Source organism: Meleagris gallopavo, unplaced genomic scaffold, assembly GCF_905368555.1.
Source record: "Meleagris gallopavo unplaced genomic scaffold, MGAL_WU_HG_1.1 scaffold_3, whole genome shotgun sequence".
NCBI lineage: Eukaryota > Metazoa > Chordata > Aves > Galliformes > Phasianidae > Meleagris > Meleagris gallopavo.
The window spans coordinates 1-17,502 of record NW_028147017.1 but is presented as its reverse complement, the minus strand read 5'-3'; the positions used below and the strand labels follow the sequence as shown (position 1 = coordinate 17,502).

At 58.6% G+C, this 17,502-nt stretch overlaps 1 protein-coding gene across 1 annotated transcript in view; it reads right to left on the bottom strand.

Moving 5' to 3' along the window:
- Positions 1-15,255, bottom strand: part of LOC146542015 (sarcoplasmic/endoplasmic reticulum calcium ATPase 1) — a gene marked incomplete at its 5' end in the record, with an annotated part of 33,569 nt that extends 18,314 nt beyond the window's left edge. Inside the window, 6 exons of the mRNA XM_085215076.1 lie at positions 2,724-2,944; positions 5,003-5,338; positions 6,560-6,778; positions 9,490-9,574; positions 13,197-13,417; positions 15,153-15,255. Coding sequence (XP_085071202.1) covers positions 2,724-2,944; positions 5,003-5,338; positions 6,560-6,778; positions 9,490-9,574; positions 13,197-13,417; positions 15,153-15,255 — 1,185 coding nt within the window. The remainder of the gene's footprint in view (positions 1-2,723; positions 2,945-5,002; positions 5,339-6,559; positions 6,779-9,489; positions 9,575-13,196; positions 13,418-15,152) is intronic.
- Positions 15,256-17,502: the final 2,247 nt, after the last annotated feature.

Sequence of the window (17,502 nt, the reverse complement as noted above, 5' to 3'; positions counted from 1 at the left end):
GGGGAGGGAAGGGGGGAAAAGGGGGTAAAAAGGGGGGAATGGGGGGGATGGGGGAGGTGGGGGAGGTGGGGGGTGGGGGAGGTGGGGGGGGTTGGGGGGGTGGGAAAGGGGAGGGAGGGGGGAGAAAGGGGTAAAAAGGGGGGAATGGGGGATGGGGGGAAATGGGGGGTGGAAAAAAGGAGGGAGGGGGGAGAAAGAGGGGTAAAAATGGGGGAATGGGGGGAGATGGGGGAGAATTGGGGGAACTGCGGGGGACTGGGAGGCACTGGGAGGGACTGGGGGCAAACTGGGAGGAACTGGGAGGGACTGGGAGGGACTGGGAGGGACTGGGAGGAAGTAGATGGGAAATGGAGGGGAGTGGAGGGGAAATGGTGGGGAATGGTGGGACTGGGTGGTACTGGGAGGGACTGGGAGGCACTGGGAGGGACTGGGAGGAAGTAGATGGGAAATGGAGGGGAGTGGAGGGGAAACGGTGGGGAATGGTGGGACTGGGTGGTACTGGGAGGGACTGGGGGCAAACTGGGAGGAACTGGGAGGCACTGGGAGGAAGTAGATGGGAAATGGGGGGACTGGAGGGGAAATGGTGGGGAATGGTGGGACTGGGTGGTACTGGGAGGGACTGGGAGGCACTGGGAGGGACTGGGAGGAAGTAGATGGGAAATGGAGGGGAGTGGAGGGGAAATGGTGGGGAATGGTGGGACTGGGTGGTACTGGGAGGGACTGGGGGCAAACTGGGAGGAACTGGGAGGCACTGGGAGGAAGTAGATGGGAAATGGGGGAACTGGAGGGGAAATGGTGGGGAATGGTGGGACTGGGTGGTACTGGGAGGTACTGGGAGGGACTGGGAGGCACTGGGAGGAAGTAGATGGGAAATGGAGGGAAGTGGAGGGGAAACGGCAGGGAATGGTGGGACTGGGAGGCACTGGGAGGCACTGGGAGGCACTGGGAGGCACTGGGAGGCACTGGGAGGCATTGGGAGGCACTGGGCATTACTGGGAGGGACTGGGAGGGACTGGGAGGAAGTAGATGGGAAATGGAAGGAATGGAGGGGAAACGGTGGGGAATGGTGGGACCGGGAGGCACTGGGAGGCACTGGGAGGGACTGGGAGGCAGTGGGAGGCAGTGGGAGGCATTGGGAGGCACTGGGCGTTACTGGGGGGACTGGGAGGGACTGGGAGGAAGTAGATGGGAAATGGAAGGAATGGAGGGGAAATGGAAGGAATGGTGGGACCGGGAGGCACTGGGAGGGACTGGAAGGGACTGGGAGGCACTGGGAGGCACTGGGAGGCATTGGGAGGCACTGGGCATTACTGGGAGGGACTGGGAGGGACTGGGAGGAAGTAGATGGGAAATGGAAGGAATGGAGGGGAGTGGAGGGGAAACGGCGGGGAATGGTGGGACCGGGAGGCACTGGGAGGCACTGGGAAGCACTGGGAGGCACTGGGCGGGACTGGGAGGCATTGGGAGGCACTGGGCATTACTGGGAGGGACTGGGAGGGACTGGGAGGAAGTAGATGGGAAATGGAAGGAATGGAGGGGAAACGGTGGGGAATGGTGGGACCGGGAGGCACTGGGAGGCACTGGGAGGGACTGGGAGGCAGTGGGAGGCAGTGGGAGGCATTGGGAGGCACTGGGCGTTACTGGGAGGGACTGGGAGGGACTGGGAGGAAGTAGATGGGAAATGGAAGGAATGGAGGGGAAATGGAAGGAATGGTGGGACCAGGAGGCACTGGGAGGCAGTGGGAGGCAGTGGGAGGCACTGGGAGGCACTGGGCGTTACTGGGAGGGACTGGGAAGGACTGGGAGGAAGTAGATGGGAAACGGTGGGGAATGGAGGGGAGTGGAGGGGAAACGGCGGGGAATGGTGGGACCGGGAGGCACTGGGAGGCACCGGGAGGCACTGGAAGGGACTGGGAGGGACTGGGCGTTACTGGGCGTTACTGGGAGGACTGGGAGGCACTGGGAGGCACTGGGAGGAAGTAGATGGGAAATGGAAGGAATGGAGGGGAAACGGCGGGGAATGGTGGGACCAGGAGGCACTGGGAGGCACTGGGAGGCACTGGGCGGGACTGGGAGGGACTGGGAGGACTGGGAGGGACTGGGAGGAAGTAGATGGGAAACGGTGGGGAATGGAGGGGAGTGGAGGGGAAACGGCGGGGAATGGTGGGACCGGGAGGCACTGGGAGGCACCGGGAGGCACTGGAAGGGACTGGGAGGGACTGGGCGTTACTGGGCGTTACTGGGAGGACTGGGAGGCACTGGGAGGCACTGGGAGGAAGTAGATGGGAAATGGAAGGAATGGAGGGGAAACGGCGGGGAATGGTGGGACCAGGAGGCACTGGGAGGCACTGGGAGGCACTGGGCGGGACTGGGAGGGACTGGGAGGACTGGGAGGGACTGGGAGGAAGTAGATGGGAAACAGTGGGGAATGGAGGGGAGTGGAGGGGAAACGGCGGGGAATGGTGGGACTGGGAGGCACTGGGAGGCACTGGGAGGGACTGGGAAGCACTGGAGGCACTGGGAGGAAGTAGATGGGAAATGGAAGGAATGGAGGGGAAATGGCGGGGAATGGTGGGACCGGGAGGCACTGGAAGGGACTGGGAGGCACTGGTCAGAACGGTTGGGCTCTGCTGGGTTCTGCTGGGCGCCTTTGGGTGCCGCTGGGTGCCGCTGGGTGCTGAGGGGGGGAGGGAGGTTTTGGGGGGGGGGGGGGGGGGGCTCACCAGACCACCTCCCCGACGTTGGAAGAGATGAGGTAGCGGATGAACTGCTTCATGTTGTTGTAGATGGCGCGGCCCTCCTCCACCGCCGCCACGATGGTGGAGAAATTGTCGTCGGCCAGCACCATCTCCGAGGCCGTTTTGGCCACGGCGGTGCCGGATCCCATGGCGATGCCGATCTCGGCCTTCTTCAGAGCCGGGGCGTCGTTCACACCATCGCCTGTCTGGGGGGCGGAGGGGAGTTGGGGGTCAGTGGGGTCGTGGGGGCGTGGTGGGACTCGATGGGGTCATGGTGGGAGTCAATGGGGTCATGGTGGGACTCAATGGGGTCATGGTGGGACCCAACGGGGTCAATGGGGTCATGGTGGGACTCAATGGGGTCATGGTGGGACTCGACGGGGTCATGGTGGGAATCAATGGGGTCATGGAGGGACTCAGTGGGGTCATGGTGGGACTCCATGGGGTCAGCAGGACTCAATGGGGTCATGGTGGGACCCAATGGAGTCAACGGGACTCAATGGTGTCATGGAGGGACCCAATGGGGTCAACGGGACTCAATGGGGTCATGGAGGGACTCAATGGGGTCATGGTGGGACCCAATAGAGTCAACGGGACTCAATGGGGTCATGATGGGACTCAGTGGGGTCATGGTGGGACTCAGTGGGGTTGTGGTGGGACCCAAAGGGGTCAGTGGGACCCAATGGGGTCATGGAGGGACTCAATGGGGTCACGGTGGGACCCCGTGTGGTCATGGAGGGACTCAATGGGGTCATGGTGGGACCCAATGGGGTCAATGGGACTCAATGGAGTCATGGAGGGACCCAATGGGGTCATGATGTGACCCAGTGGGTCATGGAGGGACCCAATGGGGTCATGGTGGGACTCAATGGGGTCATGGTGGGACTCAATGGGGTCATGGTGGGACCCAATGGAGTCAACGGGACTCAATGGTGTCATGGAGGGACCCAATGGGGTCAACGGGACTCAATGGGGTCATGGAGGGACTCAATGGGGTCATGGTGGGACCCAATGGAGTCAACGGGACTCAATGGGGTCATGGTGGGACTCAGTGGGGTCATGGTGGGACTCAATGGGGTCATGGAGGGACCCAGTGGGTCATGGAGGGACCCAATGGGTCATGGAGGGACTCAATGGGGTCATGGAGGGACCCCGTGTGGTCATGGTGGGAACAATGGGGTCATGGTGGGACTCAATGGAGTCAGCAGGACTCAATGGGGTCATGGTGGGACCCAATGGGGTCATGGTGGGACTCAGTGGGGTCATGGAGGGACTCAATGGGGTCATGGAGGGACCCAATGGGGTCATGGAGGGACTCAATGGAGTCATGGAGGGACCCAACGGGGTCAACGGGGTCATGGTGGGACTCAATGGGGTCATGGTGGGACCCAATGGGGTCATGGTGGGACCCAATGGGGTCATGGTGGGACTCAGTGGGGTCATGGAGGGACTCAATGGGGTCATGGTGGGACTCAATGGGGTCATGGAGGGACTCAATGGGGTCATGGTGGGACCCAACGGGGTCAACGGGGTCATGGTGGGACTCAATGGGGTCATGGTGGGACCCAATGGGGTCAATGGGACTCAATGGAGTCATGGAGGGACCCAATTGGGTCATGGAGGGACCCAAAGGGGTCAATGGGACTCAATGGAGTCATGGAGGGACCCAATGGGGTCATGGTGGGACCCAGTGGGTCATGGAGGGACCCAATGGGGTCATGGTGGGACCCGTGTGGTAAATGGGACCCAATGGGGTCATGGAGGGACTCAATGGGGTCATGGTGGGACTCAATGGGGTCATGGTGGGACCCAATGGAGTCAACGGGACCCAATGGGGTCATGGAGGGACCCCGTGTGGTCAATGGGACCCAGTGGGGTCATGGTGGGACTCAATGGGGTCATGGAGGGACCCAAAGGGGTCAACGGGACCCAATGGGGTCATGGTGGGACCCAAAGGGGTCAATGGGACTCAATGGAGTCATGGAGGGACCCAATGGGGTCATGGAGGGACCCAGTGGGTCATGGTGGGACCCAATGGAGTCAACGGGACTCAATGGGGTCATGGTGGGACCCAAAGGGGTCAATGGGACTCAATGGAGTCATGGAGGGACCCAATGGGGTCATGGAGGGACCCAGTGGGTCATGGTGGGACCCAATGGAGTCAACGGGACTCAATGGGGTCATGGTGGGAACAATGGGGTCAATAGGTTCATGGCGAGACCCTATGGGATCAATGGGACCCAGTGGAACTCCCCGCCACCCACCATGGCCGTGATCTCGTCGAAGGACTGCAGGAACTCGACGATCTTGGATTTGTGGGTGGGTTCGACTCGGGCGAAGCAGCAGGCCCGGCGGCAGGCCTCCCTCTGCTCGGCTGGGGGGAGGTCGTCGAACTCCCTCCCCGTGTACGCCTTCCCCGACACCTCCTCGTCCTCCGAAAAGATCCCGATGCGGCGACAGATGGCGATGGCCGTCCCTTTGTTGTCCCCTGTGATCATGATGACTCGGATGCCGGCGTCGCGACACAGTTGGATGGAACCCATCACCTCCTTCCGGGGTGGGTCCAACATCCCAACGCAGCCCACGAAGGTCAGGTCGGTCTGTTTGGGGTGGAAAGGGAGGAAGGGGGGTGGGGGGGGAGGTTGGGGTTGGGGTTTGTGGGGTTGCGGGCTGTTGGGTGAGCTAGAGCTTCACTCAGGTGATACTGTGAGCTGTTGGGTGGCCTAGAACCTCACTGAGATGACATTTCCCAGTTATTGGGTGACCTAGAACCTCACAGAGGAGGCTTTTTCGTTATTGGATAACCTAGAACCTCACAGAGATGACGTTTCCCATTGTTGGGTGACCTAGAACCTCACAGAGGAGGCATTTCCCAGTTATTGGGTGGCCTAGAACCTCACAGAGGAGGCGTTTCCCACTGTTGGGTGACCCAGAACCTCACAGAGGAGGCATTTTCGTTATTGGCTAACCTAGAACCTCACAGAGATGACGTTTCCCACTGTTGGGTGACCTAGAACCTCACAGAGGAGGCGTTTCCCACTGTTGGGTGACCCAGAACCTCACAGAGGAGGCTTTTTCGTTATTGGATAACCTAGAACCTCATAGAGGGGGCATTTCCCACTGTTGGGTGGCCTAGAACCTCACAGAGGAGGCATTTCCCACTGTTGGGTGGCCTAGAACCTCACAGAGGAGATGTTTCCCATTGTTGGGTGGCCCAGAACCTCACAGAGGGGGGCTTTTTCGTTACTGGCTAACCTAGAACCTCACAGAGGAGGCATTTCCCACTGTTGGGTGACCTAGAACCTCACCGAGATGACATTTCCCAGTTATTGGGTGACCTAGAACCTCACAGAGGAGGCATTTCCCACTGTTGGGTGACCTAGAACCTCACCGAGATGACATATCCCAGTTACTGGATTACCTAGAACCTCACAGAGATGACATTTCCTACTGTTGCGTGACCCAGAACCTCACAGAGATGACATTTCCCACTATTGGGTGACCTAGAACCTCACAGAGATGACATTTCCCACTATTGGGTGACCTAGAACCTCACCAAGATGACATTTCCCAGTTATTGGGTGACCTAGAACCTCACAGAGATGACATTTCCCACTGTTGGGTGACCCAGAACCTCACCGAGACGACACCGCCCCCTGTTGGATCCCCAGAACCTCACCGAGGAGCCGTTTCCCACCCGCTGGCTGCCCCAGAACCTCACCCAGACGCCCCGACCCACCTCCAGAAACCCCCCAAGCCCCCCCCAAAGACGCCCCCAGCCCCCTCCCACCCCCCCACCCTCCCCCCGCCCCCCAACTCACCTCATACTCGGCGAATTTGGTGGAATCCTCCAGCATCATCTCCTCCTTCTTGGGCGGGGTGTCCCGCGTGGCCAAGGCCAGGCAGCGCAGGGTGTCCCTCCCCGTCCCCCACTCCTTGATGACCGCCAGGATTTTCTCCTTCACCGCCGGCGTCAGCGGGACGCGCGTCGTCCCAACCCGCACGTAATTGCAGCGGTCGATGACGCCCTCGGGGGCACCCTGGGGTGGGGGCGGGGGGGGGTCAGTGGGACGCAATGGGGTCAGTGGGACACAAAGGGGTCAGCGGGACACAATGGGGTCATGGTGGGAACCAATGAGGTCAATGGGGTCATGGTGGGACCCCAAAAAGCATCGTCCCAACCCGCACGTAATTGCAGCGGTCGATGACGCCCTCGGGGGCACCCTGGGGTGGGGGCGGGGGGGTCAGTGGGACACAATGGTGTCAGTGGGACGCAATGGGGTCAGTGGGGTCATGGTGGGACTCAATGGGGTCAGTGGGGTCATGGTGGGACCCAATGGCGTCAGTGGGGTCATGGTGGGACTCAATGGGGTCAGTGGGGTCATGGTGGGACTCAATGGGGTCAGTGGGGTCATGGTGGGACCCAATGGCGTCAGTGGGGTCATGGTGGGACTCAATGGGGTCAGTGGGGTCATGGTGGGACCCAATGGGGTCAGTGGGGTCATGGTGGGACCCAATGGGGTCAGTGGGGTCATGGTGGGACTCAATGGGGTCAGTGGGGTCATGGTGGGACCCAATGGGGTCAGTGGGGTCATGGTGGGACTCAATGGGGTCAGTGGGGTCATGGTGGGACCCAATGGGGTCAGTGGGGTCATGGTGGGACCCAATGGGGTCAGTGGGACACAATGGGGTCAGTGGGGTCATGGTGTGACTCAATGGGGTCAGTGGGGTCATGGTGTGACTCAATGGGGTCAGTGGGACCCAATGGGGTCAGTGGGGTCATGGTGTGACTCAATGGGGTCAGTGGGGTCATGGTGGGGACCAATGGTGTCAGTGGGACACAATGGGGTCAATGGGAACCAATGGGGTCAATGGAGTCAATGGGAACCAATGGGGTCAATGGAGTCAATGGGAACCAATGGGGTCAATGGGACCCACTGGGGTCAATGGGAACCAATGGAGTCAATGGAGTCAATGGGAACCAATGAAGTCAATGGAGTCAATGGGAACCAATGGGGTCAGTGGGACGCAATGGGGTCAGTGGGGTCATGGTGGGGACCAATGGTGTCAGTGGGACACAATGGGGTCAATGGGAACCAATGGGGTCAATGGAGTCAATGGGAACCAATGGGGTCAATGGAGTCAATGGGAACCAATGGGGTCAATGGGACCCACTGGGGTCAATGGGAACCAATGGAGTCAATGGAGTCAATGGGAACCAATGAAGTCAATGGAGTCAATGGGAACCAATGGGGTCAATGGGGTCAATGGGGTCATGATGAGACCCCAAAAGCGTCGTCCCAACCCGCACGTAATCGCAGCGGTCGATGACGCCCTCGGGGCACCCTGGGGTGGGGCGGGGGAGGGGTCAGTGGGACACAATGGGGTCAGTGGGACACAAAGGGGGCAGCGGGACACAATGGGGTCATGGTGGGAACCAATGGGGTCAGTGGGACGCAATGGGGTCAGTGGGGTCATGGTGGGAACCAATGGGGTCAGTGGGACGCAATGGGGTCAGTGGGGTCATGGTAGGAACCAATGGGGTCAGTGGGACGCAATGGGGTCAATGGGGTCATGGTGGGACTTAATGGGGTCAGTGGGGTCATGGTGGGGACCAATGGTGTCAGTGGGACACAATGGGGTCAATGGAGTCAATGGGAACCAATGGGGTCAATAGGGTCATGGTGGGAACCAATGGGGTCAGTGGGACCCAATGGGGTCATTGGGGTCATGGTGGGAACCAATGGGGTCAATGGGACCCAATGGGGTCAGTGGGAACCAATGGAGTCAATGGAGTCAATGGGAACCAATGGGGTCAATGGGAACCAATGGGGTCAATGGGAACCAATGGAGTGTCAATGGGAACCAATGGGGTCAATGGGAACCAATGGGGTCAATGGGATCAATGGAGTCAATGGGACCCAATGGGGTCAATGGGAACCAATGGGATCAATGGGAACCAATGAAGTCAATGGAGTCAATGGGACCCAATGGGGTCAATGGGAACCAATGGGGTCAATGGGACCCAATGGGGTCAATGGGGTCATGGTGGGACCCAAAAGCATCGTGCACGTAATCGCAGCGGTCGATGACGCCCTCAGGGGCACCCTGGGGTGGGGGCGGGGGAGGGGTCAGTTGGGACACAATGGGGTCAGTGGGACGCAATGGGGTCAGCGGGACACAATGGGGTCATGGTGGGAACCAATGGGGTCAGTGGGACGCAATGGGGTCAGTGGGGTCATGGTGGGGACAATGGGGTCAGTGGGAACCAATGGAGTCAATGGAGTCAATGGGAACCAATGGGGTCAATGGGAACCAATGGGGTCAATGGGACCCAATGGGGTCAATGGGGTCAATGGGGTCATGGTGGGAACCAATGGGGTCAGTGGGACCCAATGGGGTCAATGGGGTCAATGGGAACCAATGGGGTCAATGGGAACCAATGGGGTCAATGGGAACCAATGCAGTCAATGGAGTCAATGGGACCCAATGGGGTCAATGGGACCCAATGGGGTCAATGGGGTCATGGTGGGACTACGGGGTGGATCTATGGGGTGAGTCTATGGGGTGATGTGTGGGGCGGATCTATGGGGTGAATCTATGGGGTGGATCTATGGGGTGATGTATGGGGTAGATCTATGGGGTGGGTCTATGGGGCGGATCTATGGGGCGGATCTATGGGGTGATGTATGGGGTAGATCTATGGGGGGATCTATGGGGCGGATCTATGGGGTGATGTGTGGGGTCAGACCTTAACGAACATCTTGGGCCGCCGCGAGGCTTTGGCGGGGGAGCAATAAACCGACATGGACTTCCGGTCCCGGGAAAACTGGGGTTAATTGGGGTCAGTGGGGTCAGGGGGGTCAGTGGGGGTCATGGGGTCATTGGGGTCTGTGGGGTCTGTGGGGTCTGTGGGGTTGGAGAGGGGGGAATGGGGTCAGTGGGGTCTTGGGGTCATTGGGGTCTGTGGGGTCAATTGGGGTAATGGGGTCATTGGGGTCATTGGGGGTATGGGGTCATGGGGTCATTGGGGGTAATGGGGTCAATTGGGGGTAATTGGGGTCGGTGGGGTCATTGGGGGGTAATGGGGTCATTGGGGTCATTGGGGTCAATGGGGTCATTGGGGGGGGTAATGGGGTCATTGGGGGGTAATGGGGTCATTGGGCGTCATTGGGGTAATGGGGTCATTGGGGTAATGGGGTCATGGGGTTGGGGGCATGGGGTAATGGGGTCAGTGGGGTCATGTGGGGGTCATTGGGGTCAGTGGGGTCATTGGGGGTATTGGGGTCATTGGGGTCAATGGGGTCATTGGGGTCATTGGGGTCATTGGGGTCTAGTGGGGTCAATTGGGGTAATGGGGTCATGGAGTCATGTGGGTCAGTGGGGTCTGGGGGTATGGGGGGGGAATGGGGTCATTGGGGGCAATGGGGTCATTGGGGTCATGGGGTCATTGGGGGCATGGGGTCATTGGGGGTCATTGGGGGGTATGGGTCATTGGGGTCAGTGGGGTTGTGGGGTCATTGGGGGTAATGGGGTCATTGGGGGGTAAATGGGGTCATTGGGGTCATTGGGGTAATGGGGTCATTGGGGTCATTGGGGTCAATGGGGTCATTGGGGGGTAATGGGGTCATTGGGGGTAATGGGGTCATTGGGGTCATTGGGGGTCAGTGGGGTCATTGGGGTAATGGGGTCATTGGGGTCATTGGGGTCAATGGGGTCATTGGGGGGTAATGGGGTCATTGGGGTCATTGGGGTCAGTGGGTCTGTGGGGGTCAGTGGGGTCATTGGGGGGTAATGGGGTCATTGGGGTCATTGGGGGTAATGGGTCATTGGGGTCATTGGGTCAGTGGGGTCATTGGGGGGTAATGGGGTCATTGGAGGCAATGGGGTCATTGGGGTCATTGGGGTCATTGGGGACATTGGGGGTAATGGGGTCATTGGGGTCAATGGGGTCATTGGGGTCATTGGGGGGTAATGGGGTCATTGGGGTCAGTGGGGTCACTGGGGGTAATGGGGTCATTGGGGTCAGTGGGGGTAATGGGGTCATTGGGGTCATTGGGGTCAGTGGGGTCATTGGGGGGTAATGGGGTCATTGGGGTCATTGGGGTCAGTGGGGTCATTGGGGTCATTGGGGGGTAATGGGGTCATTGGGGTCATTGGGGTCAGTGGGGTCATTGGGGGGTAATGGGGTCATTGGGGTCATTGGGGTCAGTAGGGTCATTGGGGGGTAATGGGGTCATTGGAGGCAATGGGGTCATTGGGGGCAATGGGGTCAGTGGGGTCATTGGGGGGTAATGGGGTCAGTGGGGGTCATTGAGGTCATTGGGGTCATTGGGGGTCAGTGGGGTCAGTGGGGTTGGAGGGGGGGGGAATGGGGTCATTGTGGGTCAATGGGGTCTGTGGGGTCTGTGGGGTTGGAGGGGGGGAATGGGGTCATTGGGGTCAGTGGGGTCATTGGGGTCTGTGGGGTTGTGGGGTCAGTGGGGCTGGGGGGGGGAATGGGGTCATTCGGGGTCATTGGGGTAATGGGGTCATTGGGGACACTGGGGGTCAGTGGGGTCAGTGGGTTGGGGGGGGAATGGGGTCATTGGGGTCAGTGGGGTCATTGGGGGTAATGGGGTCATTTGGGGGTTAGGAATAATGGGGTCATATATGGGGTTATATGGGGATATATGGGGATTTATGGGGATATATGGGGATTTATGGGGTTATATGGGGATTTATGGGGATACATGGGTTTATATGGGGATTTATGGGGATATATGGGGATATATAGGGCCATATGGGGTTATAAGGGGATTTATGGGGATTTATGGGGATACATGGGGTTATATGGGGATTTATGGGGATATATGGGGTTATATGGGGATTTATGGGGATACATTGGGTTATATGGGGATTTATGGGGATACATGGGGTTATATGGGGATATATGGGGATATATGGGGTTATATGGGGATTTATGGGGATACATGGGGTTATATGGGGATTTATGGGGATACATGGGGTTATATGGGGATATATAGGGATATATGGGGATATATGGGGATTTATGGGGATATATGGGGATATATGGGGATACATTGGGTTATATGGGGATTTATGGGGATACATGGGGTTATATGGGGTTATAAGGGGATATATGGGGATTTATGGGGATATATGGGGATATATGGGGTTATATGGGGATACATGGGGTTATATGGGGATTTATGGGATTTATGGTGTTATATGGGGATACATGGGGTTATATGGGGATTCATGGGGATATAGGGATGCGTGGGGATACATGGGGGTACAGGGATGTGTGGGGCCGTGTGGGGCACTATGGGGATATATAGGGCCATATGGGGATACATGGGGTTATATGGGGATTCATGGGGATACATGGGGTTATATGGGGATTTATGGGGATACATGGGGTTATATGGGGATTTATGGGGATATATGGGGTTATATGGGGATTTATGGGGATACATGGTGTTATATGGGGATTTATGGTGTTATATGGGGATATATGGGGATACATGGGGTTATATGGGGATTTATGGGGATTTATGAGGATACATGGGGTTATATGGGAATTTATGGGGATTTATGGGGTTATATGGGGATATATGGGGTTATATGGGGATTTATGGTGTTATATGGGGATACATGGGGTTATATGGGGATTTATGGTGTTATATGGGGATACATGGGGTTATATGGGGATTTATGGGGTTACATGGGGTTATATGGGGATTTATGGGATTTATGGGGATATATGGGGATATATGGGGATTTATGGGGATACATGGGGTTATATGGGGATACATGGGGTTATATGGGGATTCACGGGGATACATGGGGTTATATGGGGATTTATGGGATTTATGGTGTTATATGGGGATACATGGGGTTATATGGGGATTCATGGGGATATAGGGATACGAGGGGATACAGGGATGTGTGGGGATGTGTGGGGCCGTGTGGGGCACATAGGGGATATATAGGGCCATATGGGGATACATGGGGTTATATGGGGATTTATGGGGATACATGGGGTTATATGGGGATTTATGGGGATACATGGGGATATATGGGGTTATATGGGGATATATGGGGTTATATGGGGATATATGGGGATATATGGGGATTTATGGGGTTATATGGGGATATATGGGGATACATGGGGTTATATGGGGATTTATGGGGATACATGGGGTTATATGGGGATATATGGGGTTATATGGGGATTCATGGGGATACATGGGGTTATATGAGGATTTATGGGATTTATGGTGTTATATGGGGATACATGGGGTTATATGGGGATTCATGGGGATACATGGGGTTATATGAGGATTTATGGGATTTATGGTGTTATATGGGGATACATGGGGTTATATGGGGATTCATGGGGATATATGGGGTTATATGGGGATTTATGGGATTTATGGTGTTATATGGGGTTACATGGGGTTATATGGGGATTCATGGGGATATAGGGATACAAGGGGATACAGGGATGTGTGGGGATGTGTGGGGCCGTGTGGGGCACTGACGGAGTTGCAGGCGTTGGCGCGCTCCACTTTGGAGAGGCTGCGGACGTCGGTGTTGAAGACGTTCATCTTCTCCACCAGGCAGGTCAGCGCCGTCTCCGTGGCCTCCCCCACCTTCTCGTAAATCCCTTTGGCCTGCGGGGGCGCAGTGGGGTCAGCGGGGTCGTGGTGGGACTCAATGGGGTCAGTGGGACCCAATGGGGTCAATGGGGTCATGGTGGGACCCAATGGGGTCAGTGGGACCCAATGGGGTCAATGGGGTCAGTGGGACCCAATGGGGTCAGTGGGACCCAATGGGGTCAATGGGGTCATGGTGTGTCCCAATGGGGTCAGTGGGGTCATGGCGTGTCCCAGTGGGGTCAACGGGGTCACGGTGTGTCCCAGTGGGGTCAACGGGGTGAATGGGACCCAATGGGGTCGTGGTGGGACCCAATGGGGTCAATGGGAACCAATGGGGTCAATGGGGTCAGTGGGACCCAATGGGGTCAATGGGGTCATGGCGTGTCCAGTGGGGTCAACGGGGTCACAGTGTGTCCCAGTGGGGTCAATGGGGTCATGGCATGTCCCAATGGGGTCAATGGGGTCACGGCGTGTCCCAATAGGGTCAACGGGGTGAATGGGACCCAATGGTGTCGTGGTGGGACCCAATGGGGTCAATGGGAACCAATGGGGTCAATGGGGTCAGTGGGCCCCAATGGGGTCAATGGGGTCACGGCGTGTCCCAGTGGGATCAACGGGGTCACGGTGTGTCCCAGTGGGGTCAATGGGGTCATGGCATGTCCCAATGGGGTCAATGGGGTCACGGCGTGTCCCAGTGGGGTCAACGGGGTGAATGGGACCCAATGGGGTTAGTGGGACCCAATGGGGTCAATGGGGTCATGGTGTGTCCCAATGGGGTCAATGGGGTCATGGCGTGTCCCAATGGGGTCAATGGGACCCAGTGGGGTCAGTGGGGTCAGTGGGACCCAATGGGGTCAATGGGGTCATGGTGGGACCCAATGGGGTCAATGGGGTCACGGTGTGTCCCAGTGGGGTCAATGGGGTCATGGCATATCCCAATGAGGTCAATGGGGTCACGGCGTTTCCCAGTGGGGTCAACGGAGTGAATGGGACCAATGGGGTCAGTGGGACCCAATGGGGTGAATGGGGTCATGGCGTGCCCCAATGGGGTCAGTGGGGTCATGGTGGGACCCAGTGGGGTCAATGGGACCCAATGGCGTCAACGGGGTCATGGTGTGTCCCAATGGGGTCAATGGGGTCATGGCATATCCAATGAGGTCAATGGGGTCACGGCGGTCCCAGTGGGGTCAACGGGGTCACGGTGTGTCCCAATGAGGTCAATGGGGTCACGGCGTGTCCCAGTGGGGTCAACGGGGTGAATGGGACCCAATGGGGTCAGTGGGACCCAATGGGTTCAATGGGGTCATGGTGTGTCCCAATGGGGTCAATGGGACCCAATGGGGTCAATGGGGTCATGGCGTGTCCCAATGGGGTCAATGGGACCCAATGGGGTCATGGGGTCAGTGGGACTCAATGGGGTCAATGGGGTCATGGTGTGTCCCAATGGGGTCAATGGGACCCAATGGGGTCAATGGGGTCATGGTGTGTCCCAGTGAGGTCAATGGGGTCACGGCGTGTCCCAGTGGGGTCAACGGGGTGAATGGGACCCAATGGGGTCAGTGGGACCCAATGGGGTCAATGGGGTCATGGTGTGTCCCAATGGGGTCAATGGGACCCAATGGGGTCAACGGGGTCATTGTGTCCCAATGAGGTCAATGGGGTCACGGCGTTTCCCAGTGGGGTCAACGGGGTGAATGGGACCCAATGGGGGGGTTTTGGGGCGGGATGTGGGGGGAGATGTGGGGCTGACCTCGTTGTAATCCAAGGAGGAGTCGTTGCAGAGGGCGCAGATGGTGGCCAACTCCACCAGGCCGTCGTATTGGCCGGCCTTGACGTGCTTCTCATTCTTCAGCCTGGGGGGCGGGGGGAGACCCCGAAATGTGGGGTGAGGGGGGGGAGGGACCCATATGTGGGGGGAGGGGGGAGGGACCCATATGTGGGGGGAGGGAGGGGAGGGACGCAAATGAGGGGGGAGAGGGGAGGAGGGACCCAAATGTGGGGGGGGGGGGGGGAGACCCCAAAATGTGAGGGGAGGGGGAGGAGGGACCCATATGTGGGGTGAGGGGGGGGGGGAGACCCGAAATGTGGGGGGGAGGGGGGAGGGACCCAAATGTGGGGTGAGGGGGGGGGGGACACCGAAATGTGGGGGGAGGGGGGAGGGACTCAAATGAGGGTGGGGGGGGGTGACCCCGAAATGTGGGGGGATGGGGGAGGGACCCATATGTGGGGTGAGGGGGGGGGAGACCCCGAAATGTAGGGGGGAGGGGGGAGGGACGCAAATGAGGGGGGAGGGGGGGAGGGGAGACCCCGAAATGTGGGGGGGAGGGGGGAGGGACCCAAATGTGGGGGGAGGGGGAGGAGACCCCGAAATGTGGGGGGAGGGGGGGGAGGGACCCATATGTGGGGTGAGGGGGGGGAGACCCGAAATGTGGGGTGAGGTGGGGAGGGACCCAAATGTGGGGGGAGGGGGGAGATCCCAGAATATGGGGTGGGGGGGAGTAGGGACTCAAATGGGGGGGAGGGGGGGAGGGACCCATATGTGGGGTGAGGGGGGGGGGAGACCCAGAAATGTGGGGGGGAGGGGGGAGGGACGCAAATAAGGGGGGAGGGGGGAGGAGGGACCCAAATGTGGGGGGAAGGGGTGAGGGACCCCAAAATGTGGGGGGAGGGGGGGGGAAGGAACCAATATGTGGGGGGGAGGAGGGGGGGGGACACCCCGAAATGTGGGGGGAGGGGGGGGAGGGACCCATATGTGGGGTGAGGGGGGGGAGACCCCGAAATGTGGGGTGAGGTGGGGAGGGACCCAAATGTGGGGGGAGGGGGGAGATCCCAGAATATGGGGTGGGGGGGAGTAGGGACTCAAATGAGGGGGGAGGGGGGGAGGGACCCATATGTGGGGTGAGGGGGGGGGGGAGACCAGAAATGTGGGGGGGAGGGGGGAGGGACGCAAATAAGGGGGGAGGGGGGTGGGGGGAGGAGGGACCCAAATGTGGGGGGAGGGGGGAGAGACCCAAATGTGGGGGGAGGGGGGAGGAGACCCCAAAATGTGGGGGGAGGGGAGGAGGGACCCAAATGTGGGGTGAGGTGGGGAGGGACCCAAATGTGGGGGGAGGGGGGAGGGACCCAAATGTGGGGTGGGGGAGGGACCCAAATGAGGGGGAGGGGGGGGGAGACCCCGAAATGTGGGGTGGGGGAGGAGGGACCCAAATGAGGGGGGAGGGGGGGAGGGGAGACCCCGAAATGTGGGGTGAGGTGGGGGAGGGACCCAAATGTGGGGTGAGGGGGGGAGTGAGGGACGGCATAGGTGGGTGGACTAATTAGCGGAGTGGGTAGGTGGGAAGGCACCGAATTAGGGGTGGGTTGAGGGGGGAAGGGCACAAACGTGGGTTTAGGTGGGGAGGAGCACTAATTGCGGGGGGTCATGGTGGGGGAGAGTGGCACTAATAGCGGCACGGGTATTAGGTGGGAATGGACCACTAATTAGCGGCAGTGGGTCATTAGGTGGGAAATGGCACTAATTAGCGGCACGTCGGGTCATTAGGTTGGGAAATGGCACTAATTAGCGGCACGTTGGGTCATTAGGTTGGGAAATGGCACTAATTAGCGGCACGTCGGGTCATTAGGTTGGGAAATGGCACTAATTAGCGGCACGTCGGGTCATTAGGTTGGGAAATGGCACTAATTAGCGGCACTACGGGTCATTAGGTTGGGAAATGGCACTAATTAGCGGCACGTCGGGTCATTAGGTTGGGAAATGGCACTAATTAGCGGCACGTTGGGTCATTAGGTGGGGAAATGGCACTAATTAGCGGCACGTCGGGTCATTAGGTTGGGAAATGGCACTAATTAGCGGCACGTTGGGTCATTAGGTTGGGAAATGGCACTAATTAGCGGCACGTCGGGTCATTAGGTTGGGAAGTGGCACTAATTAGCGGACAACGGGTCATTAGGTTGGGAAATGGCACTAATTAGCGGCACGTCGGGTCATTAGGTTGGGAAATGGCACTAATTAGCGGCACGTCGGGTCATTAGGTTGGGAAATGGCACTAATTAGCGGCACGTTGGGTCATTAGGTGGGGAAATGGCACTAATTAGCGGCC